The sequence below is a fragment of the Halictus rubicundus genome, chromosome 3, assembly GCF_050948215.1.
Source record: "Halictus rubicundus isolate RS-2024b chromosome 3, iyHalRubi1_principal, whole genome shotgun sequence".
Lineage (NCBI taxonomy): Eukaryota > Metazoa > Arthropoda > Insecta > Hymenoptera > Halictidae > Halictus > Halictus rubicundus.
Window position 1 is genome coordinate 1,733,077 of NC_135151.1, and position 21,143 is coordinate 1,754,219.

A 21,143-nucleotide genomic window follows, 5' to 3' on the forward strand; every position below is an offset into this window, starting at 1 on the left:
CGAGGACAACAACGTCGGCGACGCTCTCGCAGGTTCCAGAGCTGTTGGTCAGGACTAGTTTGTACTTTCCTGAGTCTGGTCTAGTCGTCTTTCTGACAGTGAGCACGGTATTTCTCTCGTATTTGTCGATCGTGATCCTTTCAGCCGCGTCCTGGACCAGCTCTTTCTCTCCGAGGAACCAGTGCACTTCCGGTTCCGGCTCACCAGCGTATTTGATGTCGTACTTGATCACCTGTCCCTTCTTAACGATCAGGTTCGTGAGACCATCACCAACAACATACGGCTTAACAAATCGGCATTTGGCTATGATAGGCTTGGTGGCGTCTGAAGGCTCGCCAGGTCCAGCTTTGTTCACTGCTCTGATCCTGAACTCGTACTGTGTACCCTCCTTCAGACCGTCGATCGTCGCTGCAGTGACGTTGCCCTCGATCTCTTTGCCCTTCACCCATTCCTTGCCGAATTTCTCTTTGTATTCGATTACGTAACCCGTAATAGGCGCACCACCGTCGTTGTCTGGCTTATCCCATTTTAGGTCCGCGTGGTCCTTGTCCCAATCGGTCACGTCTACGTTCGTGGGCTTGCCTGGTTCGTCTGTTAAAAATTATAAAGGTTATTGCACGCTCTATGCAAAATAATACCCTAATATTATTGCAAGCTGAAAAGGCTCCGCTAAGGTCAAGAGGGTTTATCGATCGACACGCCTGTTTCCGCCATTGATGCTCCCGTAGATTCAATGTTTAGGCTTTGGCGGCACACGTTACACAGTATAGACGCATAGTATTATATAGAACAGAAAATACGTGCAGCTCGGACCGTGCCGTTCCCACATTCCCTCCAAGTGAAATTTTTTCAGCTCGCAACAATATCTAGTGGTTTCTGTCGCGTACCCCATGGATCCTTGGCAAGAACCGGCTTTCCGAACATCGCCGGCTCGCTGGGCCCGAGTTTGTTCACCGCCCTGATGCGGAACTTGTACTCCTTCTTCGCGATCAGGTCCTCGACCTTGTAGACGCACTTCTCGCCTGGCATCACCTCGCCGACGCTGTCCCATTGTGCTTTGAGGCTGAGATCCAGTCGCTCGATCACGTACTTTGTGATCGGCGATCCACCGTCGTCCTTGGAAGGTTTGAATGACACCACGCACGAGTTCTGGAAGATCTCGTTCACATCGACGTCCGTAGGTGGTTGTGGCACGTCTGGAAAAAGTTGCCGTGGTCAATTGTAAAAGTAATTGCAGAAATAGTTGGCGTCTTTGAAGCATTCGAGCATACAGGTTCAAGAGTTATAGCTAAATGTCTTGATTGGAACGATTCTGTGGCAGCCATGTTTGCAATCGTCTCTTTCCCCCTGTAGGGACAAGTACCTTGCATGACGATGTTCACGTCCTTGACCTCCTCGCCTTGGTTGTTACCGATCTTCACTTGGTACATGCCGGATTGATCGCGAGAGGGTTTCTTGACCTTGAAGGTGATCTTGTCCTCGCCGACGACCACCTCAACCTCCTTCAGAGGCAGGGGTTTGCCGTCCTTCATCAGCTTGGCCTCCACCTGACTCTGTTTCGTGCCTTCGACTGCAAGAACAGACAATGTTAAAACGCTATCGATTAACCGAACATAAGATCAATGACGAAGGGACCTCTACTCACTCTTGAAAGGAATCACGAAGATGATCGGAGCGCTGCAAGGACCTTCCACTCTGTCAGGAACCTCGCAGATCGGTTTGCTCTCGCCCTTCTTCACCGTGAGCTTGCAACTGCTGCTCAGTTGACCGCTCTCGCACGTGATCTCACCGTCGTCGGTCATCTCCACGTTGTTGAATACCAATTGATGTTTCCCACCACCAAGGTTCTTGATCTCTATCCTGTCGTTGGGCTGGATAGGTTGGCCATTGAACTTCCATTCTGCTGGAGCCGTTTGATCCTGCAGTTCCACGTCGAGCACCAACTTTTCTCTCTCGACGGCCACCGTGTCTTTTAGTTTCTTGTTGAAGCGGTTTGCGTCTGAGGAAGTATCAATATCGTTAGAGACAATCAATCGAATTAGACGGTTTCAGAGGATGTCGAGAAGAACTCACAGTTCACGACTATCTCCGCCTCGGTCTTGTCGGCGTTGCTCACGCAGGAGTACAGGCCAGCGTCTGTGACTTTAACATCCTTGATCGTGAGCTTCCTCTTCCTGCCTTCTTCCTTGATTTGTACCCTACACGAAAATAATTACAGACGTCGTTAACCAACACTTTAGTCGATATTTGTAACACACTATTAGCTATTTGCAGCAGCCTAGTAGCTATATGTAATTCCCGAACATGAAAATTGTTACCTCTTGTCAGATAGGATCTCTTGGTCGCCTTTGAACCATTTCACTTCGCCGCCAGCATCATCCAGTTCACAGATCAAGGTAAGAGTCTCCTTCTCCACGAGCTGCTGGTGCTTCAACACCTTGACGAACTTGTACGGATACTCTGCGCAGACGAATCAATCATTTTTACATTGCATTTTGAAAAGAATGAATTTTTGGTGACACTGTTTTCTCATCGGGTTTAGAAATTAATTGTTACTGTGATACAGGGTGTCCGACTACAGGTGGGAGAAAATTTAAGGGGTGGTTCTCCAAGACAATGTAAAAAGAAAATGAAAAATAAAAAAATTGCGATTTCGCAATCATTTCTTAGTTGTTATCAAATAAAAATTCGCCTAAAATTCGCCTGAAATGCGGCAACTCGGCGAACAGAGGTGTACGTGGCTTGCGTCATAAAGGCACGCGACAGTCACGCATCAAGTTATAATAGTTATAATAATTCGGCTAGAACCGAAAATGCGTGTGGAATCATCCAATCGGACGGTTTACAAGCTGAATTCTTGCCAGGTGACTTTTTGCGAGGCACACGGAGTATCTGTTGCTTGATTCATGACTGTCGCGCGCCTCTATGACGTACGCAACTTACATCTCTGTTGGCCGGGTTGCCGCAATTTTAGGCGCATTTTAAGATGTTAATAACTAAAAATGAAGCCGAAATCATAATTTTTTTACTCTTCATTTTTGTCTTATATTGTCATGGAGAACCACCCCTTAAATTTTCTCCCACCTGTAGTCGAACACCCTGTATATTAGAGAAAATTAATTTTCATTAGGACTGAAGAATGCGAAAGGGGTACAGAAATATGTAACTATAATAAATTTTATCTTTCCGGGGTTGTAATTTGGCGATCGACGTGTTAACCCTTTGCACTCGAAGCTATTTTGACTCCGAAACGAAACATTTCTTCCGAACTAGAACATTTCCCCTCTATACATTTTTTTTTCATGTTATACATACGGAAATGGTGGAATTTACTCGTACAATACTGAATGTTTAGTAATGTATTAAATCAAACAAATTTAATAATGTAAAAAATATTTTGAATAATGATATTGCAAATTTTAGTGGCGCCTTATAGTCGCCATTCGAGTGCTAAGGGTTAATAGATGGTCAGCGACTTTATAAAGTAAGATTGACTTACCGACTACAGTGAGAACCGTTTCAGTCTTGTCCGTCTGTTTGTTAATCTTACAGGTGTACTCGCCGCTGTCTTCGAGCGTGGCACTCTTTATAGTCAGTCGGCAAACGCCGGTCATGTCCTTCGATATACTGTACTGGTCGCCATCCTGTAAGAAACAATTTAACGAAGAAATGACAATGAGGTACGAACACGAGCAAAGATGAATCTTGAAGTATAAGGGAAGGTAGTTACCTCGAGCTTCGTTTTTCCTTTGCACCATGTAACTTGAGCGAGATTCGAGCTGACGGTACATTCCATTAGCACTTCGTGTTTCGTGAAGCCGCTCGTCTTCTTCGCGAGCGGTTTGGTGAACGTGTAGGTCGGATCCGGTTCTGAAAATTGGGAAAATTACTTCAATTTCTGGCGCACCTTTAAATGAGTTAACACGTTCGCAGTCCGAGTATCTAAACTCAATTACACATGAAAATAACAGCTTTTCCAAAAGCAATAATAACAAGTCTTCTCTTAACCGTTTGAGTCCCAAGCAGCGCGATCGCGCTGCTGAGATTTTGTGTCGAAAAGTCCGAGTACAGTCACTGACTGTCGAAGTAGCGCCCTCAACTCTACTGACGCACTTACATCACATAGCTGCTTTTTGAATGTAAATAATACAAGTAAACATTTTGTATTTCATTGTTATCTCGCCGCTTAAGCCTCTTCGCAATCGATAAAAACAAGCGCTGTCGCGAGTCCCCTGGGACTCACACGGTTAACGAGATCCCACGCTATATTTCAGTGGATTCCAGATATTTGGAACGTATCGGGACTAGCGTCCTTTGGCTCTTCAAGTAGGTGAAGAGAACAAGGGCTCCCAAGTTGGTCCTATTCTTAGTGCTTTGCGTGAAATAAAATTTGCTTTGTCCCGATTAAACGGTAAGTCAACGAAACGGAATCTATTGAATTTTCTAAATTTCAAAAAGGCTGCAAAGTTAATTTCATTTGCAGACTTTGTGATCTTCATCCTTTTTTATCTTCATGAACATGGGACTGTGGACGTGTTAAGTGTGAAATAAACATAATGGATTTGTCTATTGCAACTGACCCTCGACGTTGAGGAATCCAGTGCTCGAAATGCCCGATATTTCGATAGTGTATTTGCCGGTGTCCTCGACCTTCGGGTTCAAGATGATCAGCTGGTAGCAGTCCTCTTCGTTCTTGAACTTGTACTTCGACGAGGGGAATAATTCCTGAAGAGAAGAGAGCAATCAGTTTCTGATCCGGAAGCTCGGAGAACAGCGAACCAAGGCGACTTACGTCTTTTCGGAAGAACCATTTCGGTTTGCAGTTCGGTTTCGAGAAGTTGGCCTCGAACACGACCTTCTTGTCTTTGCCCTCCTTGGCGTATTGATCGACCAGTGGTTTCAGGAAGCTTTCTTGTTTCTGCGAATAAGAGAACGACGTTAATCGGACGATCTGCTAGTGAGAATGAACACCAGTTACATCGAACAGCACCGTCAGCAACGACAGCGTCGCTATGCGTACAAGGAAGAAGAAGAGTTAGAAGATATCGAAAAAATCGAAGGCGACCGTGGTGAAAAGAATCAGCTTCGAAGATTCTCGCCGCACCGAGGCGAGGGGCGGGGCAAAAATGTCTGTACAAAATGTCGTGAAAAAGGATAAGCAATCAAAAATATATGTATGCATATACATATATAAAATTATATACACGTACGTATATCTATAACACAAGACGAGCTTCTTGTCGACGCACGAAAAATCGTGCGGCTCGCACGACGGCATCGTGAAAAATGGCGATGGTGGTTCTACCTTCAAAAAAATAGGGTCGTCGAGCACAAAATCATGTACACAAAAATGATCCCGTCCTTGTCAAAAAAAAAAAAAAATAAAAAAATAAAAACCAGTCGAAAAGAAGATGGACGCCGAGGAAGACGGTGGCTCGCCAGAGATTAGATGAGAAAGAGAGAACATCGAGAGGAAGGTTTGAAGCGTTTTCAAAAAAGTTTTCTTTCTGACGGTGTTCAGAGAAGATAAAGGGACGAGAGAAGAGTAATGGCGACTGGTCGCCGGAAGCTAGATTAATCGTGATTAGATCCATCAAAAGAAAATTTATTTTTGTATATTGTATAGAGAGTGAGAGAGAGAGAGTGAAAGAGAGAGATACAGAAAGAATAGGTGATAGAAGAGAGTTCAAAAATGGAATTTAACCGGCAGATCGAGGAAAATAGAGATAGAGAAAGAGATACAGTGACAGAGAAGTAGATCGAGAAAGTGGCAAGATAAGTATCACGAGACTCTATCGCAGGGTGTCGAGGAGTACGAGAATCCAACCTCCGTCTTGGTGAAATGGTGCAGGATCGGCCAGTCGGGAATTAATTCGGCCAGGGAGGGTCTACGAGATCCACTACTCTATAAAACAACAAAATTCGTCTGCGGTCACAGGTCTGATCGAGCGTAATCGTATCGACTAATTTTCTTCGTTACGCGGATCCGAGTTTTTCCCAAGCAAAACTATATGGAAGCTCTTACCAAAAAAAAAAAAAGAATAAAGAAACACACATGTCGCGGTTTGCTTGATGCACAGGCCGTGGCCTGCGATACGTGGAATCCCCTTCTCCGACAAATTTAATCATCAAAATGTCCAAAACGAATCAAAATTAATCAGCAAAAGAAATTTATTCAATTTTGTTCCAAAGTGTGCAGACTATCTCACTTTTTAGAGAATCTATGGTACATAGAACCGTGGAATTGCTCTTATCATTATTACTTCTACTAGCTGTACAAATTAATTCGAGGGCTTCGCGATTCATTATTTGTAACGTTGTTTTATATCTAAATTGGTTATTCGGTTCATCAGTCGCCTGTAGAATGGTGTAATTGTACAGAGAATGATTTATTTTCATGACTTGAATGTGTGTTATATATTCAATAAATTAATTTGTACATCTAATAATTTCGTCTACGAAGTGGATCCCACGAGTATGATGGAGTACCCTGTATATTCTGTGGAAAATGTATAGCGTGGTTGTAAAGTAACGGAACCACAAACAATCTGTTAAGATTAGGTTTTGAGAAAAAAAGGTGGTTCGGTTTTCGTTCGTTTTACGACCACGCGGTATCGTTTTCACCGAGAACGGGTGTCGCACAGCTGAACATCGAAGCGAACACGATTGCGCTAAGTCTCCTCCAAGAAGAGAAGACAAGCGCAGGCCAAAAAGCAGGTTTCACTAGGTGAAGTGATCGCGAGAGTTCCCTCGCAGGCACAGCAACCGGAAACAAAGAAGCTACAAGCGCAACCGAAAGCCTCTCGCGATCGTCCATTTTTTTTTATTTTTGGGACCAGATCGGATTCCTTCATGGACCGATGCAATTGGAACGATTCTTGTCTCGGTCTGGCGTACACGATGCATTCGAAAAGTTCCTGCACCGAATTCCCTTCAAACTTGTTAGCGACACGACGTTCAATTTTCTAGCTGATTTAGTTAACTCGAACGGTTGTCAGCTACCTTTTGCATTAACTACATCGACTTTTCTGAAGTCGTACATTCGTGTCGCATCTTTTACTTTAAACACTTTCATTGTGTCACACCAAAAAATTGTTTATTGAAGGTTTCCCTTTTAAAAAACAATTTTATTCTTATCACCTTCATTGTACTACATCAAAAAATTGCTTCTTAAAGAACTTCTTCTGAGAAAGAAGATCCTAAGAGAAATGATTAACTTAAGTTACCGGTGGTAACTCGTTGATTTACTATTCAAACAGCTATTGATGCTAAAAGTTCCTTAACATGTCCTCCGCTGTAAATTAGCGATTTTGAAAAGCATTGAAATAATCGTCAGTGGGTGATGTATTCTTAGTAAGTTTCTCGTAATTGTCATGATCTCCGAAACGAGACAAAAAAGCAAACGAATTCGATGATATGGAATCGATTCAGGGCAGTACATCAGCAATTCTACACAAGCTTACTCAAGAGGAATATTCTCCAGTCATCGAGGTTTCTCCATTAACCCCTTGCACCATAATATCGAGTGAGACTTGCGACAAAGATTTCGAGCAGAATTTACTAAATACGTATGTTATTAATTTCCACTGAAGCGAAATCAAATTCTATTTTGCTGTTGTCGATATGTAACCATTGGAGAATACATACGTATATGTACGATAAATATAAATTTTCTTTTTTTCTTCTAGGAAATTACGAAATGTAGGTTGAACCACTGCGACCGTAAAATAGATCATAGTGCAAGGGGTTAAAGCGAGAAGATATGTATTCTCTTTGGTTTGAGAACTTTAAGAATGTACCGTGTGTATGTACGTGTTGCGAACGTATGGACACTAGACCGCGAATCCTCGTGCAAATTTCGATTTGTATAATCGACTACTACAAAGACCGAAAATATTTAACACGGATTTTTACTACAGAAATCAATTGTTCCTGAAGATATGCGAAACGCACGGGGCAGAAGAGCGGAAGTTCGTGAATGTACACTACGAAAGAATGCGATTGTGAACGCGTTTGGATGCACCAGGATCCGCGATCAGACGATTCTACAGAAGCGTAGCAGGACAGAAGCGCATCGACATCGACATCGGCATCGGCATCGGCATCGTTCAGGTCTGGGTTGAATTGGTGGAGACGAGCGCGTGGAACAAAGAACAAGTTGCTTAAGATTTGTCGCGAACCTTCTCTTTGATCGTTGCAGCTAGTGTCGGCCAGTCGACGATTAACTCCTGCAAACTTGGCCTGCGATGAATGTCGAAGACGTCCTGCATGCCCGGCACACACACACGTCCACGTTAGTGCCACTGTTATTGTACGACCAGCGATATCGATTCCTGAACCGCCTCGATCCGCTCGCGACACAAGTTTCTTTCAAACCGACAGCAAATTTTCCTCCAAACACGATTCAATTCAAACCGAATTTCATTCGGACTGATTTTCTTTACAAACTCGCTACTCATTTTTCCGGTTGTATTTTGCATTTCTATCGCGTCGTATCATTTGCACGTAATTCTAATCGCGAGAAGATCGTATTTGCCTTTGGAAATCGTGATGTTTTAGACTATAGAGAGATCGAGGATCACGGACAGCGGCTCCGAGCGCCGATCGAGGCGATCCAGGTGAGAACATAGAACATTTAGAGATAATGCTTGCTGCTAGACAGTCCGTGCGGGGTTATACACAACTTTACTGACGCACAGCCGAGCTCTAATGCAAGTATTAATCGTCAGTTAATCATTCCCGTCTCCCGGAACGGTGGCTTTTAATCGACATGAGCCTCCATGCACTGTTAACGACGCGAGACAATGCTTTCGTTAATTTCTGGTTAATGATAACTCGTCTGGTTAATGATGATTAACGACCACAAATATGATGAATGTTCGGCGCGATGATCGAGTGCGAGCGTGAGAAAGACAGAGAGATAGAGAGAGTGACAGAGAGATACGGCTCGGTGCGCAGCATTAGCTCTAAACTAACTGTCTACTACATGTGAACAACATCAAATCGTGTTTTTCACGTGTGTGCCTGTTCTATTCGAGTGTGTCAGGGCTGGGAAATCATTTGTCAGGTCGTCGATATTCGGTCGGGAGCGTCGGTCGAGCTGTGTTTGTATTTGTGTCAGTGTGATTAATTAGAACGCGGCTTTCTGCAATCTTTTCTGACAGAGCAGTCTTTGCTCCGAAGAGACAGAGAGAGAAAGAGAGAGAGAGAGAGAGAGAGAAAGAAAGAAAGAAAGAAAGAAAGAGACAGAGAGAGAAAGAGAGAGAGAGTGAGAGAGAGAGAGAGAGAGAGAGAGAGAGAGAGAGAGAGAGAGAACGGTTGCCACGTTTCGCGGTGGTTTGGAAAGTTTCTTTTCTGACCAAAACTGAATTTGTCAATTTCGAATACGATACGCTTGGAGAACTTGTTTTTAGTCAATTGGGGCGTATCTAATAAACAGTCTGCGGATTTTTATGCAAAACAAAAATTGTCTATATCGTGTGTAAGATGTACGACATTTATATTTCGTTTCTTAATAATCTCGTAGAGTCGAAAACAATACGACAGTATTATTAAATTCTTTAAATGATTTTTTCATTCTGAGAATTTTTTCTGCTTCAACCATGAAAGCTAGGCCAATGATTTTTGTATAGAACGGTTCTGTATAATCTCCTGGGAACAACGATACATTTTGTAAATGCATAAAATCCGCAGTCCACGAATCAAATTTGAGAAAGTGTCCAGAGTCTTGGCCAGAGAACGACGGGTGTCTTTCCAGAGCACCGTGGACGGGAGACGACAAAATCACAGAAAGTGCATGGGGGTTGGTTAGTGCGTCGGTAGGTGCGTCTCGTCGTTGGTCAGATCGGGAGAATTCTACAGGGGGATGATGCCTGAAAACCTTGAGCCAGCTCCAGTTAGTTTCACCCTTCTTGTCTAGAGAAATTCGAAGGACCTCCTCACCCTCCTCCAAGATCACTATTTCCTCCCCGTCTTGATACCAGCTCCTCCCATGCATCACGCTGTCATGCAGCGACTACGAAGACAAACGTACAGAGAAGAAACAGGTGCGAGAAAACGGACGGTAGGTGTGTCGTACCGATCTAAGCGACCGCATCAGACCGGTATCCTGTGTTTTTGCTTATTATCCACTGAACAGTGAACACCCACCGATTACATACATTGCTTCGATGACACGGATAATCGTGCTGCTTTTCTCTAGGTATACTTACCGAGCGCGTCAAGTACGTTCAAGCACGCGCGTCATCGGTTCGGTTTCGTTTTCGAGAATAATCGATTATCGTTGCGTGCCCGATGCAGACCGGTTCGTGCTCAAGCGACATCGTACATCTAATACTTAATGGTAATGGCAGTGCTTGTGGCGGCTTCGAGCTGTTACACGACGACGATCGCAACTGACAACGAGATACACACGAACGCGAACCACGTGCAACAGCTTCACGATTAATCGACATGCGCCCATTGATATTAATCTTCTTCGGTTTCTTGTATTCGCTGGATGGAGCTTAGAGAATTTCGTGGGCTCAACGCGAATTCGTGAACCGTTTCGCTTTTGCACTCTCAAGCCTCGAGAAAGTTGAAGAAAAGACAAATTTTTGACTTTGCGAATTTTTTCTGCTTTAGCCGTGAAAGCTACATCGATGATTTTTCTATAGAACGTTTGTGTATAGTATTCTGAATACAACCGTATATTTTTTTATGAGGTTATCGGCATTTAAACATGTGTAAACAATTACTAAAGCGAGAGAGGGAATTCTCGGACATTTTTTAATTGATTATGAAAATCAAGGGAATCTCATTGTACCATTCGACAGTGCGGTCCTTTAGAGACGTTCATTGTTTAAACACATGTAAATGTATTTACGATTAACACTAAACCTACCAAGCACAAAACATAAAAAAGTAAAGCATTTCATAGAAGGGAGAAGATTGAATTTACTTAGACTTTGTACGACTTTCATTATAATATGTGCTTAAATGAAGAAGTCAAGTCAGTAATTTCCTATGAAAAGGTTTTTATAATTTTCATAATTGTGAAATAGAAAACCGGTCATTTTGGCCGTGATAGGTCTAGTGTTAAAACAGAGTTGATTCGTTTCAAGATTGAGAGCGATACAGAGATCGGCTTTCGAATTCTTGTTGACCACTGCAGAAGAAATATTTCCTTCGAGATAGAACGATATCTGTTCATAGACAATATTATTTCAGTTCGCCGTGGCGAGGGGACGTTCAAACAGAGAGCACGCACCTTCTCCACTTTCTTTAACGCTGGCATCGGCTTCTCGACTTCCTTCAAGTCTACTTTCTCCTGCTCCTGTTCTTCTCTTCCCCATTTCTGGTACTTTCTTTTCTTCAGCATCGCACGGAAGTCCATACCACTGGCGTCTATATGTTCACAATTCGTTAATTATTTTCTTAATATAAATGCAAACTTGATAGAGACTAACACGATCGCTACCACCATTTCTCGAAAACATTCCAAAATATTTGATCAAGTACAACGCAACTCCTTTACAAATTACAGAACAATTTAACAGGAGAAATTTATGCAATCTATGAATAGTATGTTGTATACTACGACTTCAAGTGGCAAAGTGTATCAAGTTAATTTGATATTAACCCCTTCCACTACAGCATCGAGTAAAAGTTTCGTACAAAATCTACTAAATATGTATGATATTAATCTCTTTTAAACCGGAATAAAATTCTGTTTTGTTGTTACCAATACAATAAGCCATTAGAAAATACATAGGCTGTCAGCACATATAAATTTTTGTTTTCTCCTCGGAAATAACGAATGGCGGAGAAATTTGAATCACCGTAACCAGAAATTAAATCGGAGCACAAGGGGTTTATTTGAGACTATGTTTATGGGCCATCTCTCCGTAGATTCGCGATTTGGTAGGGCGACCACGTTACCAACAAAATTAGGCGAAAAATGGTTTCACGTGCCTCAACTTTTCGTCTTTATAAGAGAATATTTTTCGGGCTCATTCGAAAGAGGAAGGTTCAATGCAGCGCGCTCTGATCATGAGCTGACGAGATTATACAGACATTTTGTAGTATAAGTGTCAGAAGTAGGTCAAAAATTGATGATATGCATGTCACGGAATTCAACTATTTTTAGGCTATTGGATGAGTTTTCTGGATGAAATCGAGGGTAGAGTTCGCTAGAATGTATCTCCAGCTACAAATTGAGCTATATTTTGTCTTGATTCTCTGCGAAATAAAACCAAAAACTTGAAGCACGTATCTGGCGTCAGAATTCACGATATTGACAATACAGAGCAAAAAATGTAACAAGAACGGAAATTATACAGCAATTACCGACCTGCTGACTCTGCAAAAGTCACGTGACTACACTTGGCCCTTAGGTAAATTGCGAGTGATACGTGCAAAGGTGGTAGCGAACGTGCTAAGGTATTAGGTTGTAGAACATGAAACCGGTATGTATCCAGTTATTTTTTAAAAGTGATTAATTGCTTATGGTTTGGGCTAGGGTGAGAGAAGAGGACGATGCTGACCGGAAACGTAAAGTTGCATCTCGGCGGAGTCCTCGCCATGGATATTGCTCACGACGATCTTGTAAGTGCCCTCGTCGTTGGGCTTCGTCTTCCTCATGCAGAGGGTGATCGTATTGGTCTCCGTGTCCGTAAGGAATTTGAATCGGCCACCTTCGATGATCTCGGTGATTCCCTTGTAGAACTTGAAGGTGGGCGCGGGCGTACCCTCCACCCCGACCGTGAGATACGCCGTCGAGTCTGGACAAATCAAAGAACCAAGTTGTGGTACGGTGATTATGGCAAAATATTTAAGAGAGAGAGAGAGAAAATCAACACGCGGCACAGTGCTGATTAGTGGGGCACATCTCACTACACGTTTATATCACGATGTACGAAAAATTTCTTTGGCAAAAATGCATATTAGGAGGAAATTGATGTTATCATTAATTTAAAAATCATTTAACAATTATTTTTATGCATAAATATTGTTATAAATAATTCTTTTTTTAATTTATTAATTTTATTGTTAAATTTCATTTTTTGTGAATAATTACCATTACATATGCACTCTCTAGAGTGCCAAAAATCGAAAAATATTACATTAACTGTAAATGGAGTGTTGCTATAATAATTCTGTGTAATGGAAAGTGCTTACCAAGGTATATGCATTCTTTTAACATTTAATAAAGTAGATTTATATTTAGTACAAATTTTCAACGGTTGTTTTATTTATTAATTGCATATAAAACTTCCAATTAACATATAACAAAAACGGCAAAATATATTCTGAGAACATATTCGGATATATTACTTATTATGATTTACGAATTGTATAGTTTTGTCTGCAACTAACTGCTACTTTTAATTTGAAAATTTGTTAATTTTTCCTTAAATTTATTACTTGTAATGTTAAATTTCATATTCTGTGAATAATTAACAATACATATACATTCGTAAATAAATTTGGATTTTTGTCCAAAATTTTGCCATTTGTCCGCCACCGTCACAGAGCAGAATTTACTATTCAAAATTTACTGTGCGAAATTCAATGTTCGTGTATATAACGATATGAAATACATTTCTTTTGCAAAAAATGCATATTCAGATGAAAATTGTTATTAATAATCATATAATGATCATTTTTATGCATAATACAATTTTGAAATAATTATATATCAATCATTTTTATATATTCTTAATTTGTTTTTAATATATGTTTTATACTTATTGGAAAAGTAATAAGAATATAAGGATAGATCGAGATTGTTTGGAAGAACGTGAATGGGGATCACATTCCAAGTACTGAGAATGAGTCAGATAGCGAATAGCGATTTGTTAAGTCTGTTAATTTTGTTTACTACTATTGTAATTTGTTTAAGTTTCTTTTTATTAATTTGACATATGGTTCATTTATTATTAATTTCGTTTTAAATTTGTTAGTTTTTAAAAATAAATTTTTTTTAATAAAAATTGTTAATTTTTTGTTAAATTCTTTAATTGTATTCAGGAATTTAATGTTCTATAAAAAATTTCCTACATATACACATTAATAACCAAATTATGAGAAGTGCCCAAAAACAGGTCTTTTGTCCGCACTGTGCACTCGACTCGAGTGTCATTGGTAAAATAATGTTACCTTCGACGGCGGAATATGATTCCTGGACATCGACGATTTGAGGTGGTCCCGGTGGTCCAACATCTCGAAGAGGTGTGCTCGGTTGATTGATCTTATTCTCGAGGTCCGCCACGCTGGGTCTTCTGACGTCCGTGCTCGGACGACGACGCTGTGATTAATCATCGACATTGTTAACGAAACTTCGTCCACGAACCACACACACACAGTTTTTATTTTGTTTTCTCAATTAAGCTTTCTCAAGCATTCAAAAATGAAGCAGGCAAGCGTCAACGACGGACAAGCGACTTTCGTCCACTTACCTTCGAGTTTCCTCCAAAAGGACAATCTACGGGTGTTCGACCATAATTTCCCAACATGAAACCCACTTCTCAAAGAGAACATTATGTTTTTTAGTGTAATAACTACTAGAACCATCGAATATTAACCCTTAACGGACCAATGCCGGCATATAAGCGGCATGGCACTTTTATTTATTGAGTCCAATGCCGCGTATACGGCGGCAAAAATCAAATTTGAATCGTCTTGTTATCCTATTATTCTGAATATATATTAATAAATTTTCACTAAAATATAAATATTTTCCTTTCTATACTTGATATAAAAATGTTGAGGCCACAGTTTCTCTTCATATGAAAAATAGCTTGGGTCTGGTGGGAAGTAAACTTGAAATACTTCCGGACCGTTAAGGGTTGATCTTTTTGCTAGGGGATGCAACTGTAACATTTTCGTGTACCATTCTATAGAAAATTTGGAAAAATGTTCACATCACATTGTGTTCTATATACCATATAAATATTGAATGGTGTTTTTTAAATATCCTGCATAGTGGGTCCCACGAATTATGTAAAATATCTTCAGTACTTCAAATGGTATTTGTGGACTACAGTGAATTCTCGATATATGTCAACAAGACGGGTCTTGCTAGCGTCGTGTATCGTCCAGGAGATATACCTTGAGCGGTGTTATGTTTACACTCTTCGGCGTCCGAGGGCTCTCGTGCTTCGTGGTCCCTCACGGAGTATACCCCGTGGTAGTGGGGATAATTCCGCGACGTTTATCATCCAGGCCTTGGCGACATATATCGAGAAATCACTGTATTGAGAAACTATAGTACCATCAGAGAATCGACGGAAGAAGCTCTAGAGAGAAAGTCGTGTCCGCCATTTGGTGCACGGTGCAGACGTGCTGTGTTCGCGCAGTGCGTTCGATTAGACGCGCGTTAATCACACGGTTAATCCACGCTCGTTAGTAACGAAGCGATTCAATCAATTTAACCACACGTTAGCCACGAGATTAGATGAGTCGAAGCTGTTAGGCGAGGCCAGCTGAGTCGTCTTTCTTGGCGTGCCTCCGTTAGCGAGACAAGATCGACGCGCGGTCAATGCGCTGTCGATCGCGTACGGGTCCGGGGTTCGTTGTAGGATCTGTTTAACGCGATTTCGAGGGTCTGCGAACCTTACAAGATCATTATAACCTAGAAGAAGCATGTGGAAGAGTGTCCACATACGATAGAACGCCCTCGAATCCGCGCGGTTGTGGGAAAGGGTCAAAATATACGAGACGAGTCTCCCAACGCAACGAATAACATTTGAAATTAACCTGTTGATTGACTGGATAGAGAGACATTTGAAACAAAAGTTGTGTGGTATAACAGGGTTCTACAAGTTACACGAGGCAGTGATTTGATTTTTAATGTTCTTCGTTTTTGTCGAGGTGCGAAGTCTCGCAGAATATGACAAATTACTGCATCGTGTAACAGCCTCGGTTTTTTAACTTTTGTTTAAAATGTTTTCTAACACAGACTGTGGTTTGGGAGGCTCGTTTGGTACAGATCACACCTTTTTGCGGTAGCAAAAGTCTAGGTGGTCCAGGTGACACATAGGGTGTTGCACGTGGGACACATGTAAACAATAGGTTCTCGAGTTACGTGGAGAGAGGATGGTTCTGCCTCGTGGATGCCGAACCGTCGAGAATTCGGCGCGCTGTTTGTCGGCAGCTTATATCAGTCACAAGATTAAACCTACTGCTACGAGATTAATTCGACTTGTCCAGGTTCCACCGGGTTTCATCGTGGTCCCGGTGAAAGTCTGGCGACAGTGAGACGTTGTCAACGTTCACCGGTTTCAGCGACCATCGACGGACCGTTCGCTTTGCCCGAGACCACAGAACCTTATGCATCGAATGCGTTCAATCGGTAACATTATTTTTAATCTGTTTAATTAATCTGAGAATTACATTCTAAACAATCGTAAGGGTTTTGCTGGAAACAATGTGAATAGAATACAATTTGTTCGGATATGAATACTGTGTTTAGATTGCAGATTTTTAGAAAATATTGAAACACACTTGATCAGGTCAGTTTGATAGAATTTGTTCATTGTCATATAATATCCTGTCAGAAACAATATGGATACAATGAAATTTGTTCGAATATGAATTACTGTGATTGGACTGCGAATTTTGTGTAATTATGGCTTAGACAGATTTTTATAAAATACTAAAATACTAAAATAGAATTTGTCCCTTGCCATATAATATCGTGTCATGTCAGAAACAATATGAATACAATGCAATTTGTTTAAGTATGAATTACTGTGACTAGACTGCGAATTTTGTGTGGTTTGGCTTAGACGGATTTTTAGAAAATACTACAATATTAAAATAGAATTTGTTCCTTGCCATATAATATCCTGTCAGAAACAATATGAATACAATGCAATTTGTTCGAATATCAGTTACTGTGATTAGACTGCGAATTTCGAGTGGTTATGCCTTAGAAAGATTTTTCGAAAATACTAAAATACTAAAATAGAATTTGTCCCTTGCCACATAATATCGTGTTAGACAAAATGAAACAATGACACATTGAACTGAAAGAGTGTAGAGAAAAAAAAAAGAAAACTCGTCGTCGCCGGTTAAAGATTAATTTGGTAACTGCTTAGTAGATTTTCAAGGGATGTAAATTTGCATAAACTTCCGTGATCTGATCGTGGACGAATGAAGTTCGCTAGGCAGTGTGTGCCGTCGATGGTCGAGGTTCACGCAAATTAGAGTATTACAATACAATGAGTACGGTGCGTGTGCAAATAAAAACTAAGCCGATATCGTAGATGTACCACGGGTGCTCGTTAACCACAAAAGCAGCCAGACGAACACGAGTTCGTCCGCGTGTTCTTTAATTTGCGTCTTCTCTGTTAACGGGTCGTCGACGAGCGTATTGGACGTCCGTGACGGTTTCCGGAACTCCTCGATTTCTCGTCACGCCGTCGCTGTTAGATACAATTTGTTAACCACAAAGTCTCCTCGCGTGTCGTTTAGATACAATTTGTGAGCACAATCAGTGGGCTGAGGAAATAGAGAAAAAGAGAGAAAGAAAGAGATAGAGAGGAAAGGAGATAGATAGATAGAGAGAGAGAGAGAGAGATGGGGGTGGGGGAGAGAGAGATACAATTAATTATTTCGAGGAACGATTCGATGGACAGGTAGTGGACGAATAGTGACGATTAGTGTTACCACAGACAGATGACTTGGTCACCGTTCTCGTTTTCTCGGTCACCCCGGCGAGTCTCTACAAACTAACACGAATCGATTAGGATTATTCACAGTAGCACGATGATTCGAACTAAAGAAAAAAACATTGAATAAAACTCTGTCCGCGAGTACAATGGTCAGTACGATGTCAGATACTTACAGATACATGGATTATCAATGGAAACAAATCGAGCATACATGAAGTGATTTTGCCGACAGGAGTGTCGGACGTTGGACTTGTCGCAGTAGCATGTGTTTTTTTTTATGGAGTACTGATTGATAGAGTGATTCTGTCTTTTGGGAATTGAAGATTTACAGCCGGGGACTTCTGGATAAATTTTTTAATCGCGACGGTTCACTCTGTTCGCAGACGATTGAATTTTCTTGAGCAATGTGATCGGATAATAGTTTCTTTTAGAATTAATATTTTCGATATGTATACAATAATATGGAACTGTTTTTTTACATGTAATACAATCTATACGGAGCCTGTATCAATAGGCTTAAGGTAGATAAAATATTCACAGTGAAATCGAAACGAGAAGACAACGAGTAATATGAGAGTCTGCACGAGGTCTGACCAAAACGCGACTGTACTACTGCGGCTCGTCCAGCGTCGAGCGATCATAAACTATTTGTACATAACCGGTGGTTGAAGATGGGATAAAGTAAACTATGAATATAGTAGAATAGTGCTTTCAAGTGGTCCCAAAGTTGATAAATTCTTCGTAAGATGTAAATGGTATAAAATAGTTAAAAATGTTAAATGTCATAATCAAACCCTGATCGAGTACATTTATTGACTTATTGAGTATATTAACTTCATTCGACGAAATTATTGAATAAAAATACATTAACAAAATTGGAGCTTCTCAGTAAAGCTTCCAAATAGTCGATATAAATGCTAATCATTTATGCAACAGTATGATTTCCACGACTCAAAGATTACTTGGAAACATTCGATTCTTTTCAACTTTTTCTGATCACGTTTTCGAAAGCTGCAAATACTCGTTCTAGGGTTCGAAATAAACTCATATAAATTGAGCACGTCACAAATTTGATTTCGATATTAACAAGGATCTATCGATTTCGGTCCCATCCCAACCGGTGGTACACAAATGGTATCGATGCACATATGGGGAAAAAATGAAAAAAAAAAAATAAAAAACAGAAACAAATACATACTGGCAAACTACAATAGTAGTACAACGAACAAAAATTCAATTCTTACCACCATGTCTAATCTCTACTCGTCGAATACGCGCCGTATTCGCTCGAATCAAGCAAACGTTTAAACGCTGCGCTCGGTCGCGCGCGACTTGTCCCTCGACTGCGAACGTGCAGAAATCCTCGGCGTGCTTGGAACGGTCAGCAGAAATAAGTGATAAGATAAATAAATAAACTGGCCCGGAAAAGCACGCGCGAGCTTCTCTGCTGTTCGCTTCGCCGTAAAAACAGCCGGCGCGACTCGGCGCGCACCTTGCCAAATATATACAGACGCATTGCGAACAATTCGCGAGCTTATTGCGGCCACGCATCAAAAAGAAACACGAATATGCCCGGCGGTAGCACGCGCGTAAACATTACGGCAATACACGAGCGAGAAAAAATGTGTAGGTACAGTTTCGTTTGTTTTCGCTAACCTCTTTCCCCTGCAGTTCGCCGGGACGGCCAAGCTTACTCTGTACGTGGAGCGCGTGGAAATGAAAAAGAAAAGAAAGAAGGTGAAAGAGAGGTTTAAGATCAGAGAACTGATCGTTCTCGGGGCTGGGCGTGGCTCGGGGCGGGAGTCTTATCGAGTATGATTGTCAGCGTGCTCTCTGGGACGCGGACGCAACCCCTGGTCTCAAGATCTCCTATCAACGCTTGGAATGCCACGTCTCTAAAAAAGACTCTCTCAAATCCAAATGAATTTTGATGGAATTTTTAATTATTTATTTTTTCAATGTAGCGAACTTGGTTAGGATCTGCAAAGTTCAAGAGGGTTGAGATTGTAATTGACTTTTTTATTTACTTGGACATAATTCACAAGATTTCAGAAGAAAGATATTGATGGACCTGAAAATATTAACAATTTCTATTTTTTTATTTTCGTCGGCAACTGGTATATCCCTTCTGAGAGGACACATAAAGATTGCTGGGAATAATAGCACTTAGAACATCTAGAATTTTTTTTCAATAGAATTGTTATCAACGTATTATTTTTTACTATTTTTTAATGAATCCCTTACCAATATATTTGTGAGGTATTTCCGATTAAAACGAGTTCAAGCACGACACGTTTGAAAATTAACAAGATATCGGGAGCAGGGGTTGTCTCCACGTCGATACAGATCGATAGCGGGGATGGTAGCGTGAGTCCGACAAAATCATCGAAAAATAAACTGTGGTATGTTCGCAGAATTAATAATTATCGGTGATCCGGCGGCGGTATTGATTGCGATTCCCGCGAAGGGCTGCAGGTACACTCTGGTTTTAGTTGTCTCGCTGTCAAACTGTGCAATTGCCACATCGGGACACTGTCGTCATCGACACTGTCCTTTCGCGAGGAGCGGTGATGTTTGTCATGAAGAGATATATACAAAAATATAAATAAGTAACGACTGGGCGACAAAAGAAAAATAGTAATTGGGAGACACAGAGATCGTAAAAAAATAGGGTATGTTGGGTGATTCATGAATGAGGGGGGGGGGGTGAGAAACATAGAAAGAAACATGTCGCATGATATACTCGGGTGGGTAAGCTTTGTGTTATAGCGAACACAAATCTCACCTTGGCGTCTAACACCTCGCCGGGCCGTAGCCTTCCCAACTGCAAAAGATTACACAGGCGAGAGTCAGATTTTTCTGTGAGAAGTTCCCGGTTCGTTGCGCGAATCCATCCAAAAGAAATGATTATCTTTCTCCAATTTCGTTTCAAGAGGATCAACGGGGGTGGGTGGGTTGGGGGGGGGGCAAACTGTTCTATTGCTACTCAAAATTGGAACAACGGTGTGGCTCGGAACCCCTCAACGATTTCGGACAAGAGCACTGGTTTCTTTTGAATCCGTCTAAAAAATATAGCCTAACCGCTTCTGCGAATGGTTTCCGAGAATACTGTGTTCCAGAAACTGCGGACGCGATCAGCAAAATGCGTGCTACCTCGTGAAAAGATTTGCTGGAAACGTGAATTGATTCTTAAGTGTGTGTCTGACCAATGCTGGCTCATTCTACTGATCAAACTTCACGGGATTTCATAAAATTATGAAACTTTAAGGATATGTCGAGCATATGTAGGTATATATCACACAATTTTTTTGGTTACTCAAATTTTTTTTTGGAAGAGCAAAATTGATCACTGAAAATTTGCGTACTCTTATCGGACGCTTGAAAATCAAGTTTTGAAATTGCGAAAAGAAGTCGGAAAATTATTGAAATGAGATTGCTAGAAAAAACCGCATCTTTTCACGAAGAAGAAGTAATTAGCCGGCGCCA

The 21,143-nt window shown here is 41.2% G+C and overlaps 1 protein-coding gene and 1 long non-coding RNA gene across 51 annotated transcripts in view; both read right to left on the reverse strand.

The window, feature by feature from the left end:
* The window catches only part of Bent (projectin protein bent), a 111,330-nt gene that overhangs the window by 35,022 nt on the left and 55,165 nt on the right, over positions 1-21,143 (reverse strand). For 40 of the 50 annotated variants that reach the window (XM_076784738.1, XM_076784735.1, XM_076784753.1 and 37 more), the window contains 15 exons: positions 20,443-20,481; positions 19,314-19,352; positions 14,140-14,287; positions 12,525-12,761; positions 11,249-11,385; positions 4,793-4,918; positions 4,581-4,725; positions 3,731-3,870; positions 3,500-3,644; positions 2,319-2,460; positions 2,074-2,198; positions 1,646-1,999; positions 1,364-1,570; positions 888-1,196; positions 1-591 (listed from right to left, as the gene is read on the reverse strand). In XM_076784738.1, coding sequence (XP_076640853.1) covers positions 1-591; positions 888-1,196; positions 1,364-1,570; positions 1,646-1,999; positions 2,074-2,198; positions 2,319-2,460; positions 3,500-3,644; positions 3,731-3,870; positions 4,581-4,725; positions 4,793-4,918; positions 11,249-11,385; positions 12,525-12,761; positions 14,140-14,287; positions 19,314-19,352; positions 20,443-20,481 — 2,884 coding nt within the window. The remainder of the gene's footprint in view (positions 592-887; positions 1,197-1,363; positions 1,571-1,645; positions 2,000-2,073; positions 2,199-2,318; positions 2,461-3,499; positions 3,645-3,730; positions 3,871-4,580; positions 4,726-4,792; positions 4,919-11,248; positions 11,386-12,524; positions 12,762-14,139; positions 14,288-19,313; positions 19,353-20,442; positions 20,482-21,143) is intronic. The other 10 variants (XM_076784728.1, XM_076784740.1, XM_076784732.1 and 7 more) reach the window with 3 other exon arrangements.
* On the reverse strand, positions 8,097-10,142 carry LOC143352371 (uncharacterized). Its single transcript, XR_013081909.1, has 2 exons — positions 9,881-10,142; positions 8,097-8,264 (listed from the first exon to the last, which is right to left on the reverse strand). It is a non-coding gene; the product is annotated as an uncharacterized LOC143352371 (long non-coding RNA).